This window comes from Saccopteryx leptura, chromosome 4 (genome assembly GCF_036850995.1).
Source record: "Saccopteryx leptura isolate mSacLep1 chromosome 4, mSacLep1_pri_phased_curated, whole genome shotgun sequence".
Lineage (NCBI taxonomy): Eukaryota > Metazoa > Chordata > Mammalia > Chiroptera > Emballonuridae > Saccopteryx > Saccopteryx leptura.
Genome location: NC_089506.1, coordinates 111,811,979 through 111,832,634, shown reverse-complemented (window position 1 = coordinate 111,832,634; position 20,656 = coordinate 111,811,979). Strand labels below are relative to the sequence as shown.

General features: G+C 36.9%; 1 protein-coding gene across 2 annotated transcripts in view; it reads right to left on the bottom strand.

Annotated features, from left to right (window-relative positions):
• Positions 1 to 528: 528 nt before the first annotated feature.
• Positions 529 to 20,656, bottom strand: part of SACS (sacsin molecular chaperone) — a 94,351-nt gene continuing 74,223 nt past the window's right edge. For both annotated transcript variants that reach the window (XM_066381000.1, XM_066381001.1), the window contains 2 exons: positions 17,357 to 17,380; positions 529 to 13,341 (listed from right to left, as the gene is read on the bottom strand). In XM_066381000.1, coding sequence (XP_066237097.1) covers positions 1,784 to 13,341; positions 17,357 to 17,380 — 11,582 coding nt within the window. In that variant the 3' untranslated portion in view covers positions 529 to 1,783. The remainder of the gene's footprint in view (positions 13,342 to 17,356; positions 17,381 to 20,656) is intronic.

Sequence of the window (20,656 nt, the reverse complement as noted above, 5' to 3'; positions counted from 1 at the left end):
TGTTCATCACATTGTTCACGGTGGCCAAGACATGGAAGCAGCCAAAATGCCCTTCAATAAAGGGTTGAATAAAGATGTGGCACATATACACAATGGAATACTACTCAGCCATAAGAAATGATGACATAGTACCATTTACGACAACATGGATGGACCTTGATAACGTTATACTGAGTGAAATAAGTAGATATGAAAAAGCTAAGAACTGTATGATTCCATACATAGGTGGGACACAAAATTGAGACTCATGGACATAGATAAAAGTGCAGTGGTTACTAGGGGAAGGGGAAGAGAAGAGAAAGAGGGGGGTGGAGTAGGGGAGGGGCTTAAAGAGAAACAAAATATAGGGTGACAGAAGATGATCTGACTTTGGATGATGGGTATACAGCATGATCGACTGTCCAAATGATGTGGAGATGTTATCTCTAAATCTACATGCTCTGGTTGACCAATGTCACCCTGTTAAATTTAATGGTCTAAATAAAAAAAAATACCAGTTACAATGATTTCATATGTACATTTGCTTTATTAAAATTATGGCACTTAATATAACAGCAGAAATGGCTTCACATTCAGAAGCAACTGAATTGTGGAGATGCAAACATTCCTTAATATCAATAAAAGTAAAAAAATTTTAATGTTCCATAAGCCCTTAATTGCATAAAATATTATATTCAACATAATTTACAGCCAGCACACATATATAAACTAATTTTCATTACCTTTTTTTACAATCTGCAAAAGAAATGTTAAATACCTATGATAAGACATTCAAAACAAAGAAAATTCACTGTCAGTTCTTAATCATTCAGAGAAACTACAAGTTGATAATTCCTCTTTTATAAACTACTGAATATTGTTACAATGATTCCAAAGTAAAATCCCAAGGCCCTGCTGAGTGCCATGTTGAAAGACAAGAATGTTTTTAGCTGCAGCACCTTTAGTCAACAAAGGGTTGCGTCCTGTTCCATCATGCTACACAAATTATGACATCTGTAAAATATGTACTACGTAAAACAAATGTTCTAACAGGTGATAAATGTTTTGGTAAGCAGTTCTTGGAAGCAATATTAACATCTGGTGATAAGAACTACCACGATTTTGAGTTTTCCATATGCTATCTTCATGAAAAAGGAAGCCTGTAAACATAGGTGTAAAAAAACATTTTAAATTAAGATGTAAAGTGCACTCAGTGCACCCTGGGAAGTACTATCTGCTACTCTTAATCAAGTAATACTCAGGATTAAAATAAGGTACCAATTCTTAAATGTGCTGTGTATTTAAGATGTAAAGTTACAACAAATTCATAGTCAGATCCAGCTGATAGGAAACAGCATATCTAAGAGAATCCACTTAAAGAAACAAAACTCCACAACTTAATTCTCCTTATTGTTTAAACTAAAGATATTCCAGTGTTTCATTAGCTCCTTCAAAAATACCGTGTTAAAAACAAAATTAACTTCATTCTAACCAGGGACATAAACAGACTCGAACAAACTGCTAGGGTTTGGTTATATAAAGTGCAGTTCAACACTGTGCCATCCTAGCCATTCAAATACATCTAGCAATTCTGTAGTTCACTCTCATCTTCAAAATAATTTTTAGATGCATTCAAGGCCTTATATTAATATTCATGTTCGTAACAGCTCTGAAAATCTTCCCTAACAATTTGCAACGTACTTCACAATTCCTAAGTGGCAATGAAGCTTAAGGAAGGACAGCAATTCCTATTTGTGCTATAATACATTCAAGATCTAGCTCTACTTTTTTTCTTTAAATAGTTTCACACTTTTTGTTGTATAAAATTTTCAAGTTTTATTATGATACAGGCAGTACATTCCATCACCCTCATAGCAACCTCGGAAGTGAACCTGTCATTTGGAATCTGTGGGAAAGGAAGCAAATCAGGGTATCTTGTCTTTAAACTGTCTACACCATAAGCTTCCAATGTGTGGACATCATTTGTCAGTCCTTCAAGTTGCTGACTATATTCTTCTATTTTTTGTGCAAGTGCAGCTGGCTTTACATCTTTATCAGACTTCCCTCTCACAGCATAGTCAGCAGCAATCAAAGCTAATTTGGTAGAAAGGTAACACTTAAAACACACCCATTCGTTGGCATTTTTATGAAGGTCATTCCTGGCAGCTGAAAAATTTGCTCTGGCTTGTCTTAGCCACCTACGTGCTTCAACTGGATTACCAACTGACTTAAAAGTGGGAGGGACAAAGAACCGCTGAGAGTAAGTCTGTCCAGCCGAAGGTGGGCATTTTTCTTTATTTTGCTGTTGCCGTTCAGATTTGTGGCTTGTTGCTTCTTGATTCCATGAAGTATAAAATCTCTGGAATGAGTACTTGTCTGACTGAAACCGGGATGCTGAAGTTGAAAATGTCCGCCTTGAGGCTCTGTCTGCATTTTGATCTAGAAAAGCCTGTTTCTCTAATCTGTTAATTTCATTCTGCAAATGTTTAAAAACTTCATTAGCAATATCATGATTCTCTGGATTTTTGTCAGGGTGCCATTTTAAATATAACCGCCTAATAATCTTTTTTCTTTCAGACTCTGGAAGCTTCCAAGCTTGCTCCACCACTGTTGTCACTTCTTTTAAAATTTCTGGTAAGGAAGTCACCTTAAGCTTTCTGGGGGAATGGTGTTTGGAAGATGAGGTCTTGTGGCTCTCTCTACCAGAGAAAAGAGGAGGAATGCTTCGTACACCAGGTGCTAGGAACTCGGTAGGGCTGGTTGGTGTAGAGGGGGCACTGTCTCTGCTTTGAGAGCTTTCCTCAGGCCTTGAAAACTTATACAGATCGAGAGAGCTAACTATTTTATATTCACTATAACCAATGTCAATCTGATAGATCTTTCCTAGAAAACTAGAATTTTCAGCATCTTCTCTTTCAACTTCTTGTACAATAATTGCATATGTATATGTTGGCTGGTATGATCCATAGATATCACCACCTTCGGCATCAACAAGGTACCCAACATATTCTCCTGGGTAGAAAACATTCATTGGATCCATAAGCAGAGTATAATGAATTTCAGCAGGTATTGGAGTGCCTGGCATTGGAAGTTCAAGTTTTGATGGTTCTGAAGAGTCATATTTCACTCCTAAACTGTCAAGTTTCTCACTGATTCTATAAATATCATTGCATCCTAGCATAGCAATTAAATATGAAGTGTCAGAAATCAAATTGTCAGTCGCTGATTTAAGCGTCATTGCCAATGCCAGTAGGAAATTAATGTCTTTACTGTCTGAATGTTGTATGTAGAGCAGGATGACAGCATTACCAAATCTCTTCAAAAAAGCGAAAGTCTCACTTCTACTGTGGGGGATAGGATTAAACCCTTTAACTCTTAACGTTGTTTGAAGCTTTTCAAAACAGGACACTTTCAATCCTTCTCTTAGGGCTTTGCAAAGTCTTATGGCTTTTTCTTCATTGGCCAGGAAAGCATTATCATTTTCATGCTTCATAATTCTAATTATTCCTGTAATGAACTGTTCAGAAGACAAGAGTAACTGCAATCTTCCCTGAAGAGAACACAAGGCTCCAAACTGACAAACTTTGGGGGTCTCTTCATCTAACTGCTCTTCAAGTATACTGCTCAATAAACGAGGTCTGAGTTTTTGAGGAAAAAGCATTATCAACTTAGTATGAAATCCGTGGTCTTTCCCTAAATAGCACTGGCTAAGATCAACCAACATTTGCACACCAATATTCCCCTGGATTCTACTTTTGTAATGCGGTGCATCATCAAACACTAAGATGCTGGACTTGACCAATCTACCATCCTGGCTAGGAAGGTAAAGTGCAAGGTCACGTACATTCTCAAGATCACCTCTCACCTTGACTGAATCATTTTGTAGACTCTTGAACAAGCCAGAAACTACTCTCTTCACTGTACGCATTTCATTAGGATCTAACTGTTTTCCTTCAGAACTTTTAAATATGCGGCTCAACACTTCAACATATTGCTTAGTTGAAATAACATCTTCAGTACCTAAATGTTTGAACAACTGATGAAAGGTGCCGAGTTCTAAAGGTAGTTTGTACAAATAAGGTTTAAAATCAGATTCATATTCTAGATTTATTACTACCTCTTCAGGCTTCAGAAGTTTCCAACCATCTTCTACCATCACAAAAGCAATGCCCCGCAGCTGAAAGCGGAACTCCCTTTTTTCTGCACTGAGGAATTCATATATGCTCCTTAAGACCTTTGCTCTAGTTTTCACCATTTCTTCATCCAAAGTTGTAATGTTGCATATGTTTCTGCAGTTATTAATGACCTTATCAAGAGGGGGATCCAGGTTAACATTAAGCATGCTTAAAACTTGTTCAAGCTGTTCCTGTGGACCAAGGTCACTAGCTTCTTGTTCTCTGATACTCAAGGGTGTTGCTTTCTCTGGAAGAATAGGGCAGGATGTCCATAACAGCTGAACCACATCACACTGCTTAAATTTGGGATTCACTTGTGCTCCATTAAACTTTATAAGGGGAAGTGTTCCATTTACCTCTTGATACTGAGGATGAAATCTAATGAATTCAGCAGGGGCCCGCTCAGGACATAAGAATGGTATTAAAGACAGTTCTTTCAAAAAACTTCCAGATAACAAATCTATCCGTTCTTGGAATATGTGATGGAGAAGGATATCAACTGTATTTTGCAATGTTTCTTTAGACCAGTTTTCTGTATTAGCTCTCACACTGATTTCCTTTGCAAACTGTAATAACTGCTGCTGAGAAAGTACGTATTTTAGTCCAATATTTCTTAAGAATTCTACCCAGGAGGTCATAAATGAAACTTGATTTTTGGGTTTTATAAGTTGTTCTAATTTTTTAAAAAAATCCTTAGGAATAAACAATTTTTCAGGAAGCATAACTTCAAAAACTTTCACAGTTCTATCATAGAAATGTTTTGCTTGCTTTAGTCGACTGTTAGCATCATAGATTATCAATAAACTTTCTAGTTTTTCAAAAAGTTGTTCTTTGATCTCTGACGATTCCTCAATATTTGATAATCTATTCTTAAGATAGATCAAATGCTCTAGTTTTGCATCATAAGAGAGATTTTCAATTTTTGGTAAGAGGTGTTTCAAATATACCTCAAGATCATCAACAGGTACACAACCAAGCACCTCATACAGTTCTTTTAAGTGTATTTTTTCTTCAAGAAATGCAGATGATGATGACTGTGTCCACTTTTCCACTTCAGCCGTAGGAATACTTTTTGTAAGTACAAAGCATGTTCCAAATTTTGCAATGCTCATATAGCGACCACTGATGGATTTATAGCATGGAAGTGACTTTAAAACTTTTATGTCATCTTGAGACATTAAGTGACTCAAATTGCAATTGAAATACATCAAAAGTGCTTCAAAGTCATTTTCTACTAGTTTTTCAGTTCTAAATGTTGAAGTTTGAACCATATAATGTACAGCCCTCAAAATGCTTGTGGGGCTCTCTATGTTTGCTGTGTGACATGACAAAAGAGGAACAAATGCACTGTCTTTGGAACATATTTTGTTCAAAGCAAGTTGAATACAGCCAGCTTTCATAAGTGCATGAAAAACTTTATCACTCTGGGCATTTGGGAAAACTGCAATGTGCACGAGGCTGAGAGGAAGCAGGACATCTCCTTCGGGAACTACAAGCTGATTTGCTGAAACAGTAAACTTTGTTCCCGGAAGCAATGCCCAGTCTTTTAGAGTGTCAACAATAATGTCAAATGCTGGTTTTGTTTCTTCTTGATCTTCTTTCACAGTTACAGATTCGCTGATAAAATGCCATGCATTCTTAAGCCAGGACTCACTTGCAAAATTATCTTTCCATTTTGTACAATTTTTGGTCTTATATTCACGAGGCAATACAGAGGACAACAAATCAGCAAAGCTGGATATGTCAAAAACTTTTGCAACTTTACAGTTCAATAAAATATTACTGTATTTCAAGTATAATGTATTCATGAACAAGTCTTTGCGGGATGGAATCAATTCATGGTATGTTGTTAGAAACTTAGGTCGTTTTGCATCAAAAGTTTGCAAAACACTGTCCAGTGTAATGAGAAGAGGAAGTCCCTCCACTTCCATCTCATTTTCTTCTGCATCCTTAAAACAATAATCAACTAAAAGTTTTAAACTGTGAAAAAGTTTTAGGTTAGTCTGCTGGAGACGACAAGGCAGCTTCCCAATATGGCAATTAGTATCAGGAGAAGAAAATGTCATTAAAAAAGATCTAACATCAGCAGGAGTTACATAACTAACAGGAATATCTGCATCTATGAGACAGTGGTACAGATTAGCAGTTTCATCACAGTTGTAAACCAAGTTGAAACCAACCTCTAAAAGTAGGTGTTTCAGTCTATAGACATTCTCTGCTACTGTTTTCCGTGTCGTGATATTATAATCAGCATTTTTTAGGTGTTGTAATTCATCCTGCAATAAATTGTCAAAAAATGGTCTCATTTTATTTGAAGTAGACATATTAATCCAAGTAATTATAACTGAAGAATGCAAATCAGAGCCATCAATATTCGGAGTCCGTACAACAGGCAAAAGACGTTTCATATCTTCATGAATGCAACTATAAAGTGCTTTCACTAAACAATATAAATCTGGCTGTAGATCAAGCTTGTTAACTGGGAAAAATGACAAAAATTTCTTTAAAGTGTCCTTTACAACATGAATAGGCGTGTTCTGTAAAACTGACAATGTTGGGTCAGAACCAGGGAAATACCGCTTTTTTAACTGGATTAGTAATTCAACATACGCAGGAGCTATTAATGCTGTCATTAAGCTGTTGTTCCAGTCACTTCGGACACCAACTCCATTGTCATCGCGCCACAGGTTTCTTCGGGCTGAATCTAGAGCAAAGTGGCCATTCACATGAAATGGTAAGCCTGTCTCTAAAGAGAGGGGCAAAAAACAGAAGGCCCTGTGGGGTTTTTTATAGTTGTGTGTAATGCAGGCAGCTACTCCACCACGTGGGAAGAGAGTAATATCTTGGTTCTTGTGAGCTGATATAACGCTTTTAGATACTTTTTCCATACTTGAAAAACCTGATCTATTACAGATTAGCCATGTAGTAAGATTCCCTTCAGAGTCCTCAGTATCCATAGTATAGGTGATCTGTTGAACTGGTATGTCTTTGAGCTGTCTCTTTTTAGTAACACTGTCAATTACAGATGCATGAAATTGCTTCCTTTTCAATCTGTCTACATCAGTGACTTTGCCCTTTACAGAATACAGCACATTTAGAGCTCCAGTAGTTTTATCTATTTCACAAATAGAAATCTTTTCCATGTGATTAAGAAACATTAGAAGTTCTGCCCCATCTGACCGCAATTTGTCCAAAAGATTCTGGACCATTCTGTCTGATGATGGAACTGAAGAAATTTCTGAAACTTTTGCCATTTCTGCATTACGAAGAGGAAATCTAAACATTGTGCAATTATCCAGTTTAAAGTGGGTTCCCAAATAAAGATCCAGAACATCTGAGAACTGTGTCCTAAAATCCGCATCCAAATCTCTAAACATGCGTCCAGGACTAATGGACGTAGCTCCCGGTGCATATCTGGCATGAGGATCGAAAATACACAGGATATCATTGCCAGAAATAAAAGAAGGGCAGTCTGTAATGTGATACACAGAATTGAATCCTATTCCATACTGTCCAGTCTTATAAGGATTTCCTTCTTTGGTGCCTTTTCCGAGATTCTGAATCCCTCTGACATCATCTTCTGTAAAAGGTTGGTTGTTATACACACAAAGTGCAGGCCCCTGCAGTGGGGCCCACTTATCATCAAATATTCTATCCACAGGATGCTCTCTAGGATCAAACACAAAACAGATTTCAGTGGCCTTGGCATCATCAGCATTTTGAAGAAGTTCTTTCAACATTTCCTTTTCTGAAGGATAGGCATTAAGGATGCTCTTAATTCTGCTGGTGAGTTTTTCTTTCTGCCCAAATTCAGTGCCAAGTGTTGTAAAACAGATGTTAGATGCATATCTTTCTAAGGCTTTATGTCGCTTTGGTACTGCTCCTAGTTTTACAGCTACTTCCCTGGGTATATCAGCATGACAGTATTTTACAGTCGTATCCTTTACTTTTATCCAGGGACAATCATTGTAGCATAACGACTTAGCAGGGAGAAGCTTAAGATTAGTGTCTGGCAATAAGATTTTGCCATAATTTTTCTCACAGAATTCTTGTTTCTTTTCTCTAATGAGACTCCATATTCCTTCACTAATTATTCGCCGGCAAAGCTGAAAATTCTCTTCTGTTATTTGTTTTGTTCCCCTTTCTTGATCAATAGATTCCAAAACAAGGGCAAAATCTTCAACAGTAAATGCCTGCCTTACACCCACACTTTCAAACAGTTCACGGAAATTATTTTTATATTTATTAGGCAACTGATAAAGGTATGGTGCTGCTTCAAAATTCAAATGAAAAGAAACCTTTTCTGAGCCAACATATGCATTCTCAACTAGAATGAAGCTAAAGGGTTTTAACTTTTCAACAACTGATAATTTAGTGGCTTCATTTTGCATCATTGCTTCATGAAGATATTTGTAGCAAGCATTGGTGATATTCTCTTGGTACAACGTAATTCCATCATCAACTGATTTTGCAACTTCTTTCAATTGGTTTACAACCAGATCAACTGTTGGCTTCCTTAGTAATCCCAAAAACTCCTTAACAGCTAATGGCACTGAACCGCAACCTCTGAAGGAATGCGAGTTTTCGTTTAGAATTGGCTGCAAAAGACAAACTATATCTTGATGCTCAGCTATATAAAGGTCAGTTGCTGCAAACATGGTTTCAGGATTATAACTGTTACCTTTCCAGTCTAAAGAAAAACCTGCTGGTTTTGTTAAAAATGGAAGAAAGGGGATTGTTTGATACTTTACAGCAAAATCCTTTGCTCTAGGATCCCTTATTTTTAGTTTTTCATCAATAAGACTTAATAGGATACTACTTCTTAGACAAGCAGCAGCATGATCACGTTTATTAATTTCTGTTACTGACCCTGCACGTTCTAGCATGTCATCCCATAAAATATCATCTTTTGCCATACCTAACTGAACTAGTTTAATCAAAATAATAGGATTAAGATAATCCTGAGTAGAACCATAAGGAAACCGTCCATCTTTAGTATCAAATAACTTTGCAACTCGTCCTTCGGGGTGAATTAACCTTGATGGTAAAACCAAAGGATGGCCCTCCAAAGAGCAAGGAATACATGGAGTAACACGAAGAATTCCTGAAAATTCATCTACTTTCTCATTTAGAAGAAAAATCATTAAAGGATCTCTGAGTTCGGCATCAATTTCCTGAATATTTGGAAAAAACACTTCTGTAAAAAATTGTTTCTCTGAAAATGTATTTTCAAGCAGTATCTGTTTGCAGGCAGCTTCTTCAAATCCTAATTTTACTGAAGAAGGAAGTTCAACAGCACAAAGGTTTTTTGACCCAGTCTTCTTGAGGTATTTCAAAAATATCTTGAAGGCTGCTGCACCAACATCTCTTCTTTTAAGTATAGAGTCATCTAGAAATCTCACATTCTTCATGGAAACCCAAGTAGATCCATCAGAGAAGACTCTGGTCAATTCTTTCCCCTTTCCATGAGCTATATCTTCATAAAATCCTTGACATATCACAGAAAAATCATCATGAACTAAATCAGGATCAGGCCACACTGCATAGTAAGTATAGTCCACTAACTCCCCACTGGTGGCCAGGTCACGCAGGACACTGAGCACCTCTAAGTAAGCTTTCACAATAACATTTCTCATGAAGGTGGTATTCCATCGTCCTTTTGTATCTGTCTTCCAGATTTCTTTTCTATTGGAAGTTACAGCAAAGCACCCATTGATATGAACTGGCAGTCCTGTTTTTATTCGTAAAGGTAAATAGCAAAATACTTCTCCGGTGTGTGGTTTCACAGTCCACTTTTGGTCCTGGACTTCAGAGAGCAGAACTCCTACAGCCCCACAAGGAACCAGTCCTAGTCTTCTTCCACTTTCACTCAGGGAAAACTTGAGAGCCTCTCCTGTATCCATGCAGGTACATATAAGCCATGTGGTGCACTCTACTGTTTTTTGTGGCAACTCATCTGATGGTTTTTTTGATTGGCCAGACTTAGCCATTTCAAAGAGAGCAGCTGGGTCATCATCTGGACCTCTAAAAAGTGGCGACTGTAAATCAGCAATCCTTCTGAACACATGGTGAAATTCTTCAACTGAGATTTGGAGAATGCAAGATGACTTTGGTGCGTCCACAGGTGGCTTTTTATTACTGCTGCTGCAAGTTTTCATGAGTTCAGCAGCTTCTTTTAAAACACTTAAGATAGGTGCAGTCAGTACCTTGGAAGAGCAAATTGTTTTTCTAATTATTATTGTATCCTGTGCTAAGCTGGGATTGTTTTCCTCAATTTTCAAGTACTTCAAATACATTGAGTTTACACTCTGAGTAAAAATGATAAGCCTATGTCCACAGAGACTAAATTCATCCACAAGAGAGTAAATATCTGCTGTATTATAGCAGGTGTTACTAACTTCACTCACTTTTGCTTCCTGCTGAGTTCTAAAGGACAGTCGGAAAAGAGTTCCATTGTAACTGTAAGGTGTCTCTACAGTCAAGGGTAACTGACAGCCAAATACGTCTATAAATGGTCTGAACTGATTAGGAAATTTTCTAAGTCTTTTCTGTTGTTTACTCCAATTAATTTTGATTCCAGGATTAGATTTGTCTTTAATGTGTTTACTGATATGGTTTATATTTGGATCAAACATTATCATGAATTCTCGACTCATAATGATGGGAATGTCAGTAATATGGTACACAGAATTAAATCCAAGACCAAATTTTCCAACTTTGTCAACTTCTGCTCTTTTTAAAGATTCTCCTAACCTAGTTATGTTCACAAAATCCGAATCTGAGAATACAGAATTATTGAATGACCACAAAGCGGGTCCATGACAAGCTGCCATGCCTGGGTCCAGGAGATTCTCTCTAATGTCCATATTTCTTCTCATATCAATCATGAAACTGCATTCTGTTGCATTTGCATCATCAGCATTTTGAAGTAGTTCTTTAAAAATATCTGACACTGAAGGGTATTCTTCCAGAATATTTTTAATTCTTACAGTAAGTGGTTCTCTTTGGCCTGACTGCTCAAATCCCATGTTCTCCGGATTGATCAATCTTGTACTAAGGCATGGAACTTTCAGCCATTCTGCAGTTTTCATGGGTATGTCCTCATGCACCAAAATGATTGGCTCCACTGAATCTTCCAATACATCATTAAGGTCATCAACTTTGATGTCACAATAACAGCACTCATGAATTGGCTTCATGACGAGTTTAGAAGGGTCTCTGCTGTGATGTATAGGAACTGGTGTGTGGGGGCTTGCTGGAATCTGATTGCTGTATAGCCATCTGATAATGTTCAACATCAGATGAAGATTTTGTCTGCTTTCTTGTTCACTGAGATCTTGATCACTTTTGAGATATACCTTCTGAATAACCATGGAAATATGATCTGATGACAATTCCTCTATTGAACCACAGACCTTAAACAGTTGGTGAAATTTTGCCATGGTTTTAGGCACACTATGCAAATAAGGCTGAAGGTCAAGGTCATGGAATGGTTTTATCACAGCTTGGTTGAGAGGACAAAAATTTTTGCCAGTCCAAACCCATGGAAATTCTAAGGCTCTGAAAGCCTCTTTCCCCTCATTTAAATGATCATGCATGAATCCATAAATTTCAAGCAAAATATGTTGGAATTGATAGTAGTCTTCATCACTAAAAGTTTTTGAAGTATACCAATCAATGACAATTTTAAAGTGTTTTAGGACAGCATTGATGCTAGGTTTTGTGAAGATACCTAAAGCTTTTTCCAAGTTTATATGGATACTTTCAACAAGAGGAAGTGCTGAGCCCACTAGAATGGCATGGGCCACATCACACATGTCTGGTGGTGTGCAAAGACTACAGAGATCCCCTTTCCATACCAAAGAGCCTGGATAATTTGGAGGCCTTTTCTTGCAAGCTGGAACCCATTTTATTTTCTTCAGTGTCATCTTTCCTTCAGACGACTGCAACAGTGTATAATTCTTATTTAAAACCTGTAAAAGTGTTTTGGCTTTCTTTGTAAGAATTTCCTGATTTGGACAACCACTAATCTGTAAGGCTTCAATTTTTTTGGCCACTTGCACAACATCTTTCTCTTTGAGACTGGCTTCGTTTTTTAAACCAATCTGTCTTAAAGAGTGAAGACTATCTCGTGAGGTAAAAATTGAAGGTGGGAAGCAAGTCTCTTCTTCATTATAAAAGAGATCCTTTAGCACTTCTATATCAGGATCAAAGAGTTCACTGGCTGATACCATCTGTTCCTGTGAAATCTGAATGAATTTTAATGGCATTAACCAATCAAGCACGTTTGGATTCTCATTTTTAAGAGAGGATAGATTCTCAAGGATCCATAGCATAAGGTGTGTTATCTCCTCATGTGAATAAAATGCATTTTCAATATCTTTTAAAACAAGCTTTAAGCAGCTAGTAGTCTTTAACTTCTCTATTTTCAACATGTTTGCCAAGCCAATAGTAGCTTCATCACTACTGTCTATTACTGAAATAGAGAGTCGCAGATCTGGTGGAAGTTTGGCAGTATGGTGCAAGACTTTACAACCTTTCAGTTTTGTATAAGAGGAAATTCCCTGACCAGATGAATGGTTAATTCGTTTGAATATTGTCAATTCCTGAATTATTCTTTTTTCCTTTTCATTGGTATCAGTTAAACTAGCTAAAAACTTTCTGAGGGCATCTTTGTGTTTTGGAAGTAGTGAAGCTATTTGATTACACAATTTCTGCAACGGCATCTTCTCCATTATCTGCAAAACAGCACTTGGTAATGGTGAATGAATATATTTTTTAATAAGTGGATGTTGTATGGAGGCATCCAGTTTTTTAAGAACAATCCCTCCAAGTTTTTGTATAACATCAGCTAGAAATTCTGGAAGCTGCGCTTCAGATTCATCATCTAAAATTACTAATGATGGAATCCTGAGTCTAATGAGTTCCACACATGTCTGACCTTCTTCGAGTGTAGTTTTGGGGATAAGTGGCATCTCTTCAAATAAAGTCAAATCCTCTGAAAAATGCATATAGAGATTCTTCCAAACCGTTTTAAGCCATGAAACAGACGGATGATTTTTGTCTTCATCAAATGGATACCATTGAACAATCAACTCTCTGCCAGGCCAGAATGTATTCATTACTTCCTTGATAAGACGTGCAAATCGTTCTGGATTTAGAAGTTGCAGCTGAGTACATGGTCTTCCTGTAAATCATATACAGACACATTATAAATATGTAATTCTACAATAATTTATTTAGCTTTCTATCCATGCAGATTATATAGTACTAGAAACTCATTTTAATAAGTTTTAAATACACTGTAAAAATGCAAAAATTCAGCATAACTAGCCTAAACTAATTTTTAAATAATAATGATAATAGAGAAACTACCTATAAATCTATATTTAAATAACCTCTGGGAAAAACAATTCTCTCTGGAAAGTGCTTATTTTAAATAAATATATAAAAATGCATTTACATGTGCTTTAAAAATTATTGTATATGTTCTACAAATGGAATCAACATGGAAACTAATTTTTAGCGGTTATTTGTCCATAGAGAAAAGTATCAAAGGAAAGTGGATAAAGTTTAAATAAGTACCATGTTGATTGTAGATGTAAGTAATTTACAAGCAAACCCAATGTGAATTCCTTTCTTTCACCTCTGCAGGAGCCATGTGGCAGTACGAGGTAACAGACGGGCCTAGAGGAAGAACATAGAGGATGGATGTCGGTCTTAGTTGACCAACTCTCTGAAGCTGAGGCAGCAGGGAGACTTCGTTTCTTTTCAACCACTAACTACATGTATCACTTCCTCTTTCTAGGCTTGCATGCTCTCAACTGGAAAAAGAATGGGGATGAGGTTCAAGGTCTCAAGACAGCTCTATATTTGTGCCCAAGTAAAGGGCACATTCATAACTTTTCCAAAGTAGCTTTACTTAGCTGCTAACTACTTATTAAAGTGTGTTCTTCTGAGCCCGAGGTTTTGCAGAAATGCTTCAGGGACAAGCAACAAGAGCGAGTGGGACACTGCTGTGGATGCGGGGCTATCTACCATCAAGTAGCTTCACTTCGGGAACTCTCATAAACTTGGAGAATACAAAGATTTGTCTGGGAAAAAGGCTTTTGCTGATTTTTAACCACTGGTTTAGAAAATAACATTTTATTTTAAGTTTATTTTGTGTTTCAGAGTATTTAAAATATCAATAGGAACAAAATTTTAAACTAGGGGGTCTGGCCTGTGACGGTGCTGTGATAGAACATCAACCTGGAACGCTGAGGTCGCCAGTTTGAAATCCTAGGCTTGCCAGGTCAAACCACATATGACAAGCAACCAATGAAGAACTCAAGTGAAGCAACTATGAGCTGATACTTCTCATTCCCCCTCCCTTCTGTAAAATAAAAAAATTTAAACTAACATTATGTACCTATATGTATGTATTTTCCCCTATGGTGAAATAAAAAGCATCTCAAATTCAATCCTATGGGAAACTAACAATTTTTTCTCTATGTACATACAATTTCTACAATCTTGAAAGACTAATTTAAAAAAAAGTTATAAAAGAGGGCACAGCTCGAGCCCCTTGAAATTTCTGTATGTATTTTAACCAAGGAAGAACACCCTTATTTCTTTCTTACACATCAGGAAGATGACTCTACCTCTGCCAAAAAATTACCTCTGTTACAATAAGACATTTTAAAATTATTACCATAGAAACTTAAGCAAGTACACACTTCTGCAACTTCTGGGAGCTGTCGATACCCAAATTCTGAATATTTTCAGTTTCTACATTGTGTGATTTAGGGTAAATCAAGTAGTATTATAAGTAGAAATTATAAAATCTTGTCAGGAGTCTGATTGGTATAGCTTCCTTGGTCTATGAGTCCCTTTAAAATATAATTTTTATAATTAATTTTTAACAATACTATTTTAAACAAATGTTTACTGAATTAACAATAGAATATCCAAATCATAAGAAACACAAAGATTTAATACCAAAGATACAAAAACAAGTTAGAAATTAAAGTTCACAACACTCAGAAAACAAAAATCAAATATGCACCACATCATGTTCTATGTTAATAATTGCCACATAACATGCATTTTGTAGGTACTCCAACCCAATATCCTTGCATAAAATTTGGCCATATATAAAACACATACCTACCTTTAAGACAATTATCAAAATTAATGTATAAATAATATGTCAATAAAACACACACTATACATAACATGCAACTAACACATCGGTCATGCTCAACTAAAAAAACATAATAGAAAATAAAGGAGAGAGAAAATGTAGTAAGACACAGGTAAATTATAAGTACCTAAGTCAATTCAATCTGAAGTTCTGTTTTCTATTTATTTTGTATTTAAGCACTTATATAGCTTTTAATCCTAAATTATATATGTTAACACAGAAAAAAGTCTTGTTCTTTAGAAAGTCACTAAAATGGTAAAGCACTCTCTAACAGTATAAGCAAAATAATTTATAGCACTGTAATAAATGACTTGTGTTTTTATGGCCTCGCCTTTAAAATTATCAGCACTGTCCAAAGTAGTTAAAACTAAGCAGTATTGAAAGTGTTCCTAGAGACAGAAAGCTTTTTATGTAAATTAGTATTAAATATGATTGTTTAATTAAGAAATAAGTCTCCTAAGAGACTTATTCAAAATAATATCAACACACTGAATCTCTATTGAAAGACTGCACTGTTTTTTTATTGTATACATTTACATGTATGTTTATATTCAGTACTAACTTTGACTAAGATTTTCAATGTGGATGAAAACAGAATATTATGGTCTATTTCAAAATTTACTTAACCAAAAAATCTCAGTCCTTATTGCTTTTATGAATTGGGTGTTTAGAACAGCTGACCAGCCTCGCTCAGTCAAAGCCAGCTGACCACTCTGATACCCAAGGTTACAAGTGTTTTTATACTTTTCTTGTACAGAAAGGGGCAATGGTAGCTTTGGTTGTTGATGAGTTCTGACAATGCTCCACTGTGTAGATATCCAAATCTCTCTGTAAGTACATATGTGATAAAGTGAAGGTCCAATTAAATGTAAAAGTCAGTCAAATGAAAAAGGCCAAACCAGGAAAGGAAAGGAAAGCCTGCCTGCCCACCAAGATTCCAGCTGGCACGCCACACGTCTAGCGGCAGCATGGCGCACACCGTGGGGGCCGGGGGAAACATCCACTCTGATGTGGATGGGGTTGCAAAGGTGGTTCAAAAATAGCAGAGGGACCCTCTTAGGAAATCAACATGCACACTACTGCTGCTTCCCTCGTTTCCACCCCGACCGGGGCTGCAGCAGCGGCCAGGTCCCTCACACTGCCAGAGCTGCAGGGCAGGGCGACTAGGCAGCCCACTGCTATGAGATTGTGCTTTCCTCTTTGATTACACCTTAAAAATATAAGATATATTAATTAAGGTTTAAAAATATATAACAGTAGTTGTGAATGCTAAGCCACTTTTAATATAAGCTAGAAAACAAATTTAATATTTATATGAAGTATCAGTATAATAAGAGCTTAGTTTCTAAATTAATTTTAATATAGGTATAGCCTACTTCAAAGAATAAATTAACTCCAAAAATATTATTTACAAAAGTTTCTGTAAAGAAAATCTTATACCCTCTAATTTTCTAAGTGAAAGTAAACTAAGGGAAAATAACACAGGGTAAGTAAAAAACGTTTAATTAAAAAAATCAACAAAATGATACACTAGGCATTGTAAGAACATTCAAGCACCTGTCCCTAAGGGAAGCTGGGCTGGCTACAGAACTTGTCCTCTGCTACATCCCTGCAGCTCACTAAGTCATAGGCTCTCACTTCACAGGTCCAGAACTAATGCCCCTCTACCCTTTTTAATCTCAACACTTACAAGTATCATATAATAGGGGTGTTCACTTTCATACTTAGCCACAAAATACCAAAGATTTCAACATAATTCTTTCATTTGTAACTAAATGCTCTATGAAATGAATGTTTCCAAGCCATTTAAATATGGTTTTGTTGTGGTATGTATAACAACCATATACATACATGTATCAATATGTATAGTTTCCTCTCCCCTTTAATAGTTATTACTACTAGAAAAAAATGATATAATTTCTAGTTACTTAGGTAAATGAAAAAATGGGATTCAAAGAGTCAAATGAACAAAAACATAAGGCTAAAAATGGACACAACATTTAGTCAGTTATCATACCTGAGTATCCCCAGAGAAGTTGTGCTAGAATACAATTAAATCTTTTCTTAGAAAAAGAATTGTCACAATTTTCACATGATGACTACAGAAATTTTTCTGTATCTTAAGATGACAGTTTTACATTAACACTATTTGTCTTAACACACCACTATGTAAAAGAAAAGCCATAAATAAAACTCCAAACAGCAAATTATACATTTAAGATTTAAAGATGTATTTCAATGAAAACTCCAAACTACATAGGGTAAGGAATCTTAGTTTAAAAAGAAAGCAAGAAGAAAGGAATATGTACTCTATATGCACAAATCACATTTCAACAACAGAAATAAAGTCATTCGATAAGCCTCCCAAGGCTTTCTGTATAGGCTATCATCACATAATACTTACATATTCTAGATAAGAAGAAAAAGAAAGACATTTGACTTTTAAAAAGTTTTGGAATAACTCTACAAAGTAATACACAATTAATTCATTAATTCTGTCTTTATAATAACGAAGGGAAGATTTGATATATTTTCCATTGTTTGCATCAATAATTAAAAACTTCAAATAATTGCTCCATGGATATCTAACCCATCATCTGCCTAAACCAAGCCACTTATTTGATCAAGAACATCTCTACAACTCTGTGAGGTATTGTGTATTTGGTTGCCTCTGGCTAAACTTGGTATCAAATACAGAAACCACGGGTCTTACCAAGGAATTTAAACTCTTTTAACCTTAACATCCTTTCAATTACTTTAAAGGCATTTGTCAGTCAGTGCTAGATATACAGAGAAGAACAAAACAGACATGGTCCCAGACTTGACCTAACAGTCTAATGAAAAGGCAGGTAGTAGGTAAATTATTATAAACAACTAAACAGGTACAAGAGCATGAGTGTCATGAGAAGCTCAGGACGAGGTCAGCACACATGGGCTGTGTGGAAGACGAGCATGAGGGGTAAGATAGAGAGGGTGGCATCACATGCACCACATCCAAGGGAGAAAAAGAGCATGCTGCCTTCCAAATATGAGAGCTACCAGGGGAAAGACTAAAGGGTATGGGAAGAGATGGTTAATAATAATCATACAGCAAACACTGATGGACCCTTTCCACGTTCCAGGGTTCTTTATAACACCCAGAAAATGGAGCCAGATAATAAAGAGCCTCACAGAAAATGTTCAGGATTTTGGCCTTTGTTCAAGGAAAAAGGAGAGCCTTTGGAAGATTTTCAAATAAGAAGTGGGAAAATAATATTTTACACAGATAACATAGAGTATTGTGTTTTATTACCCAGATAGGCAAGAATAAATGTGAGATTTTTGAGATTATTTCTGCACTCCAGATCTCTTGAACAAGGACTGAGAGGCAGAAAGCCTTCCTAAAACACAGCCCCTCCGACTGACAGCTGGGAAGTGGTGACCAGAACATCCCAGTGGCACAAAGCTTGCAGCAAAATCTTTGAAATGCTGCTGATCCACACTCCTGAAGCTGGTACCTAAAACTACAACTCTTTCTAAAGTTTTTTCTTACATACATATATAAGATGCTGTTATCCCTATAATGAACACTGCAAATCATCACAAAGTTGTGTCAAAGTGGACAATGTAAATACGCTATGCCCTGAGCCATGAAGTTCACAGTCTTTCTCCTGAACGTATGAGTCAGAACATGTTCCAGCTCATCTGTGAGGTCCCCTGACCTGCCACACCCCTCCTGAACAAACTCTGTTCTCAGTATTTCATGGAGGACCAACCTCACTAAATGCCAGTGTCACTGACATGCTGGCTATGCTCAGCTCTGAGCTCCTTCAGTACTCATCTCTACAATACGTCCATCTGGCAAGATGCCCGAGACATGGGGGACAATCAAACAAATGTTTATTTAGGAGTCTTTGATCATGAGATAGAACAAGGCATGAGGTCATGTGTAATAAAAACACAAGAAAAAATTTAAAATATAAATATCATTTTGGTGCCAACCAATTATATATTCCTACCATCTGACTTGACTGGTTTTTCTTTATTTTCTCTGAAACCCATTTATCTACTCTTCTAACTATCCCCCAACTTCTAACAGTCACCCATTTATTCAAGTAACTTAATACAAAAATAATCTAGACCTGGAAATAGAAAAAAGCAAAACAAAATCAGAATCATAGCTCCAACTCTGCAATCAAGCAAGTCATTTAAATCCTTCAAACTATATCAGCTTCAAAGTCTCCCCCTCTGAAATGAAGATGATAATACAGGTTCTGTTATGGCATGGCTGTGAAGAACAACTAAGGTAAGAGAGATAACTTACTTTAAAAACAAGTACTAACCCACAGGCACAATACCAGAGACTTTCCTATTCATCTTTGTACCCCCGACCCCAAGATCATCATACAGAAGCATTAAGTTTTTAATTTTTGTCCAACCAAACTTGTCAATCAGGCACTGGGAATACAAAAATAAAATAGATGGCCCCTGCACTTAAGGATTTTATAGTCTAGCACAGCAGAAATATGGTTGTTATAATAAGGTGAAGAGGGTCAAATGGACCATGCTCTGGGCTCCACGAGCCAAGCAGAGGCGTCTACCTCAGCTCTGCACAGAGGACCAGGGGTGTGGGGAGAGATGTGAAAGACTGCCTTCAGGGAGACTTGTGGGTTGAATATTAAAAGATGAATAAAAGTCAGCAAGGCAAAGTAGAAAATGGCAAAAGTATTCTAAGAAAAAAGAGCCGCATATAAAAGAACTACTGATATAAAAAACCTTTCATTTGAGTGAAAAAGAAACTTACTGAGCACCCACCTTAGAGCAGGCACTGTGCTACATGGTGGTGACAAAACTCACTGGGCTCTGCTCTCAGGAGATTAAGGGAGCGCCACAGTTTACCAACCTACAAGTGCTAGAGAAAACAGAAAGAGGGGCACTGAATGAATCACAGCCAATGAGACGGCAGGTTCACAATCACGAAAAGTCTGTACTCCACACTAACCGGATACCTTCCACAGGGGAGCAGCATGAACAGACGAGGAGCACATGCTGGAGGGAGGGGTCCAGAGATGGCAGCAGTAATACGCCACAGAAACACAGGCCATCGACTACAACAGTGGCAGTGCCCGGGAGAGAGCAGATGCCCGAAACCATGACGAGCACTGAACCCTAAATGGACGACCTCAGATGAGTTTTCTCCTATCTATACATACCATTTCTCTGAAAGGGCGCACCTTACAGCTTCTCTTTGGCAGGTCTAAACTGCCAGCATCACTACTCCTATGCTTTGAAACCGTTATCAGGTGAAAAAAGGATGACCTGTGATAGTCGGTCTGAT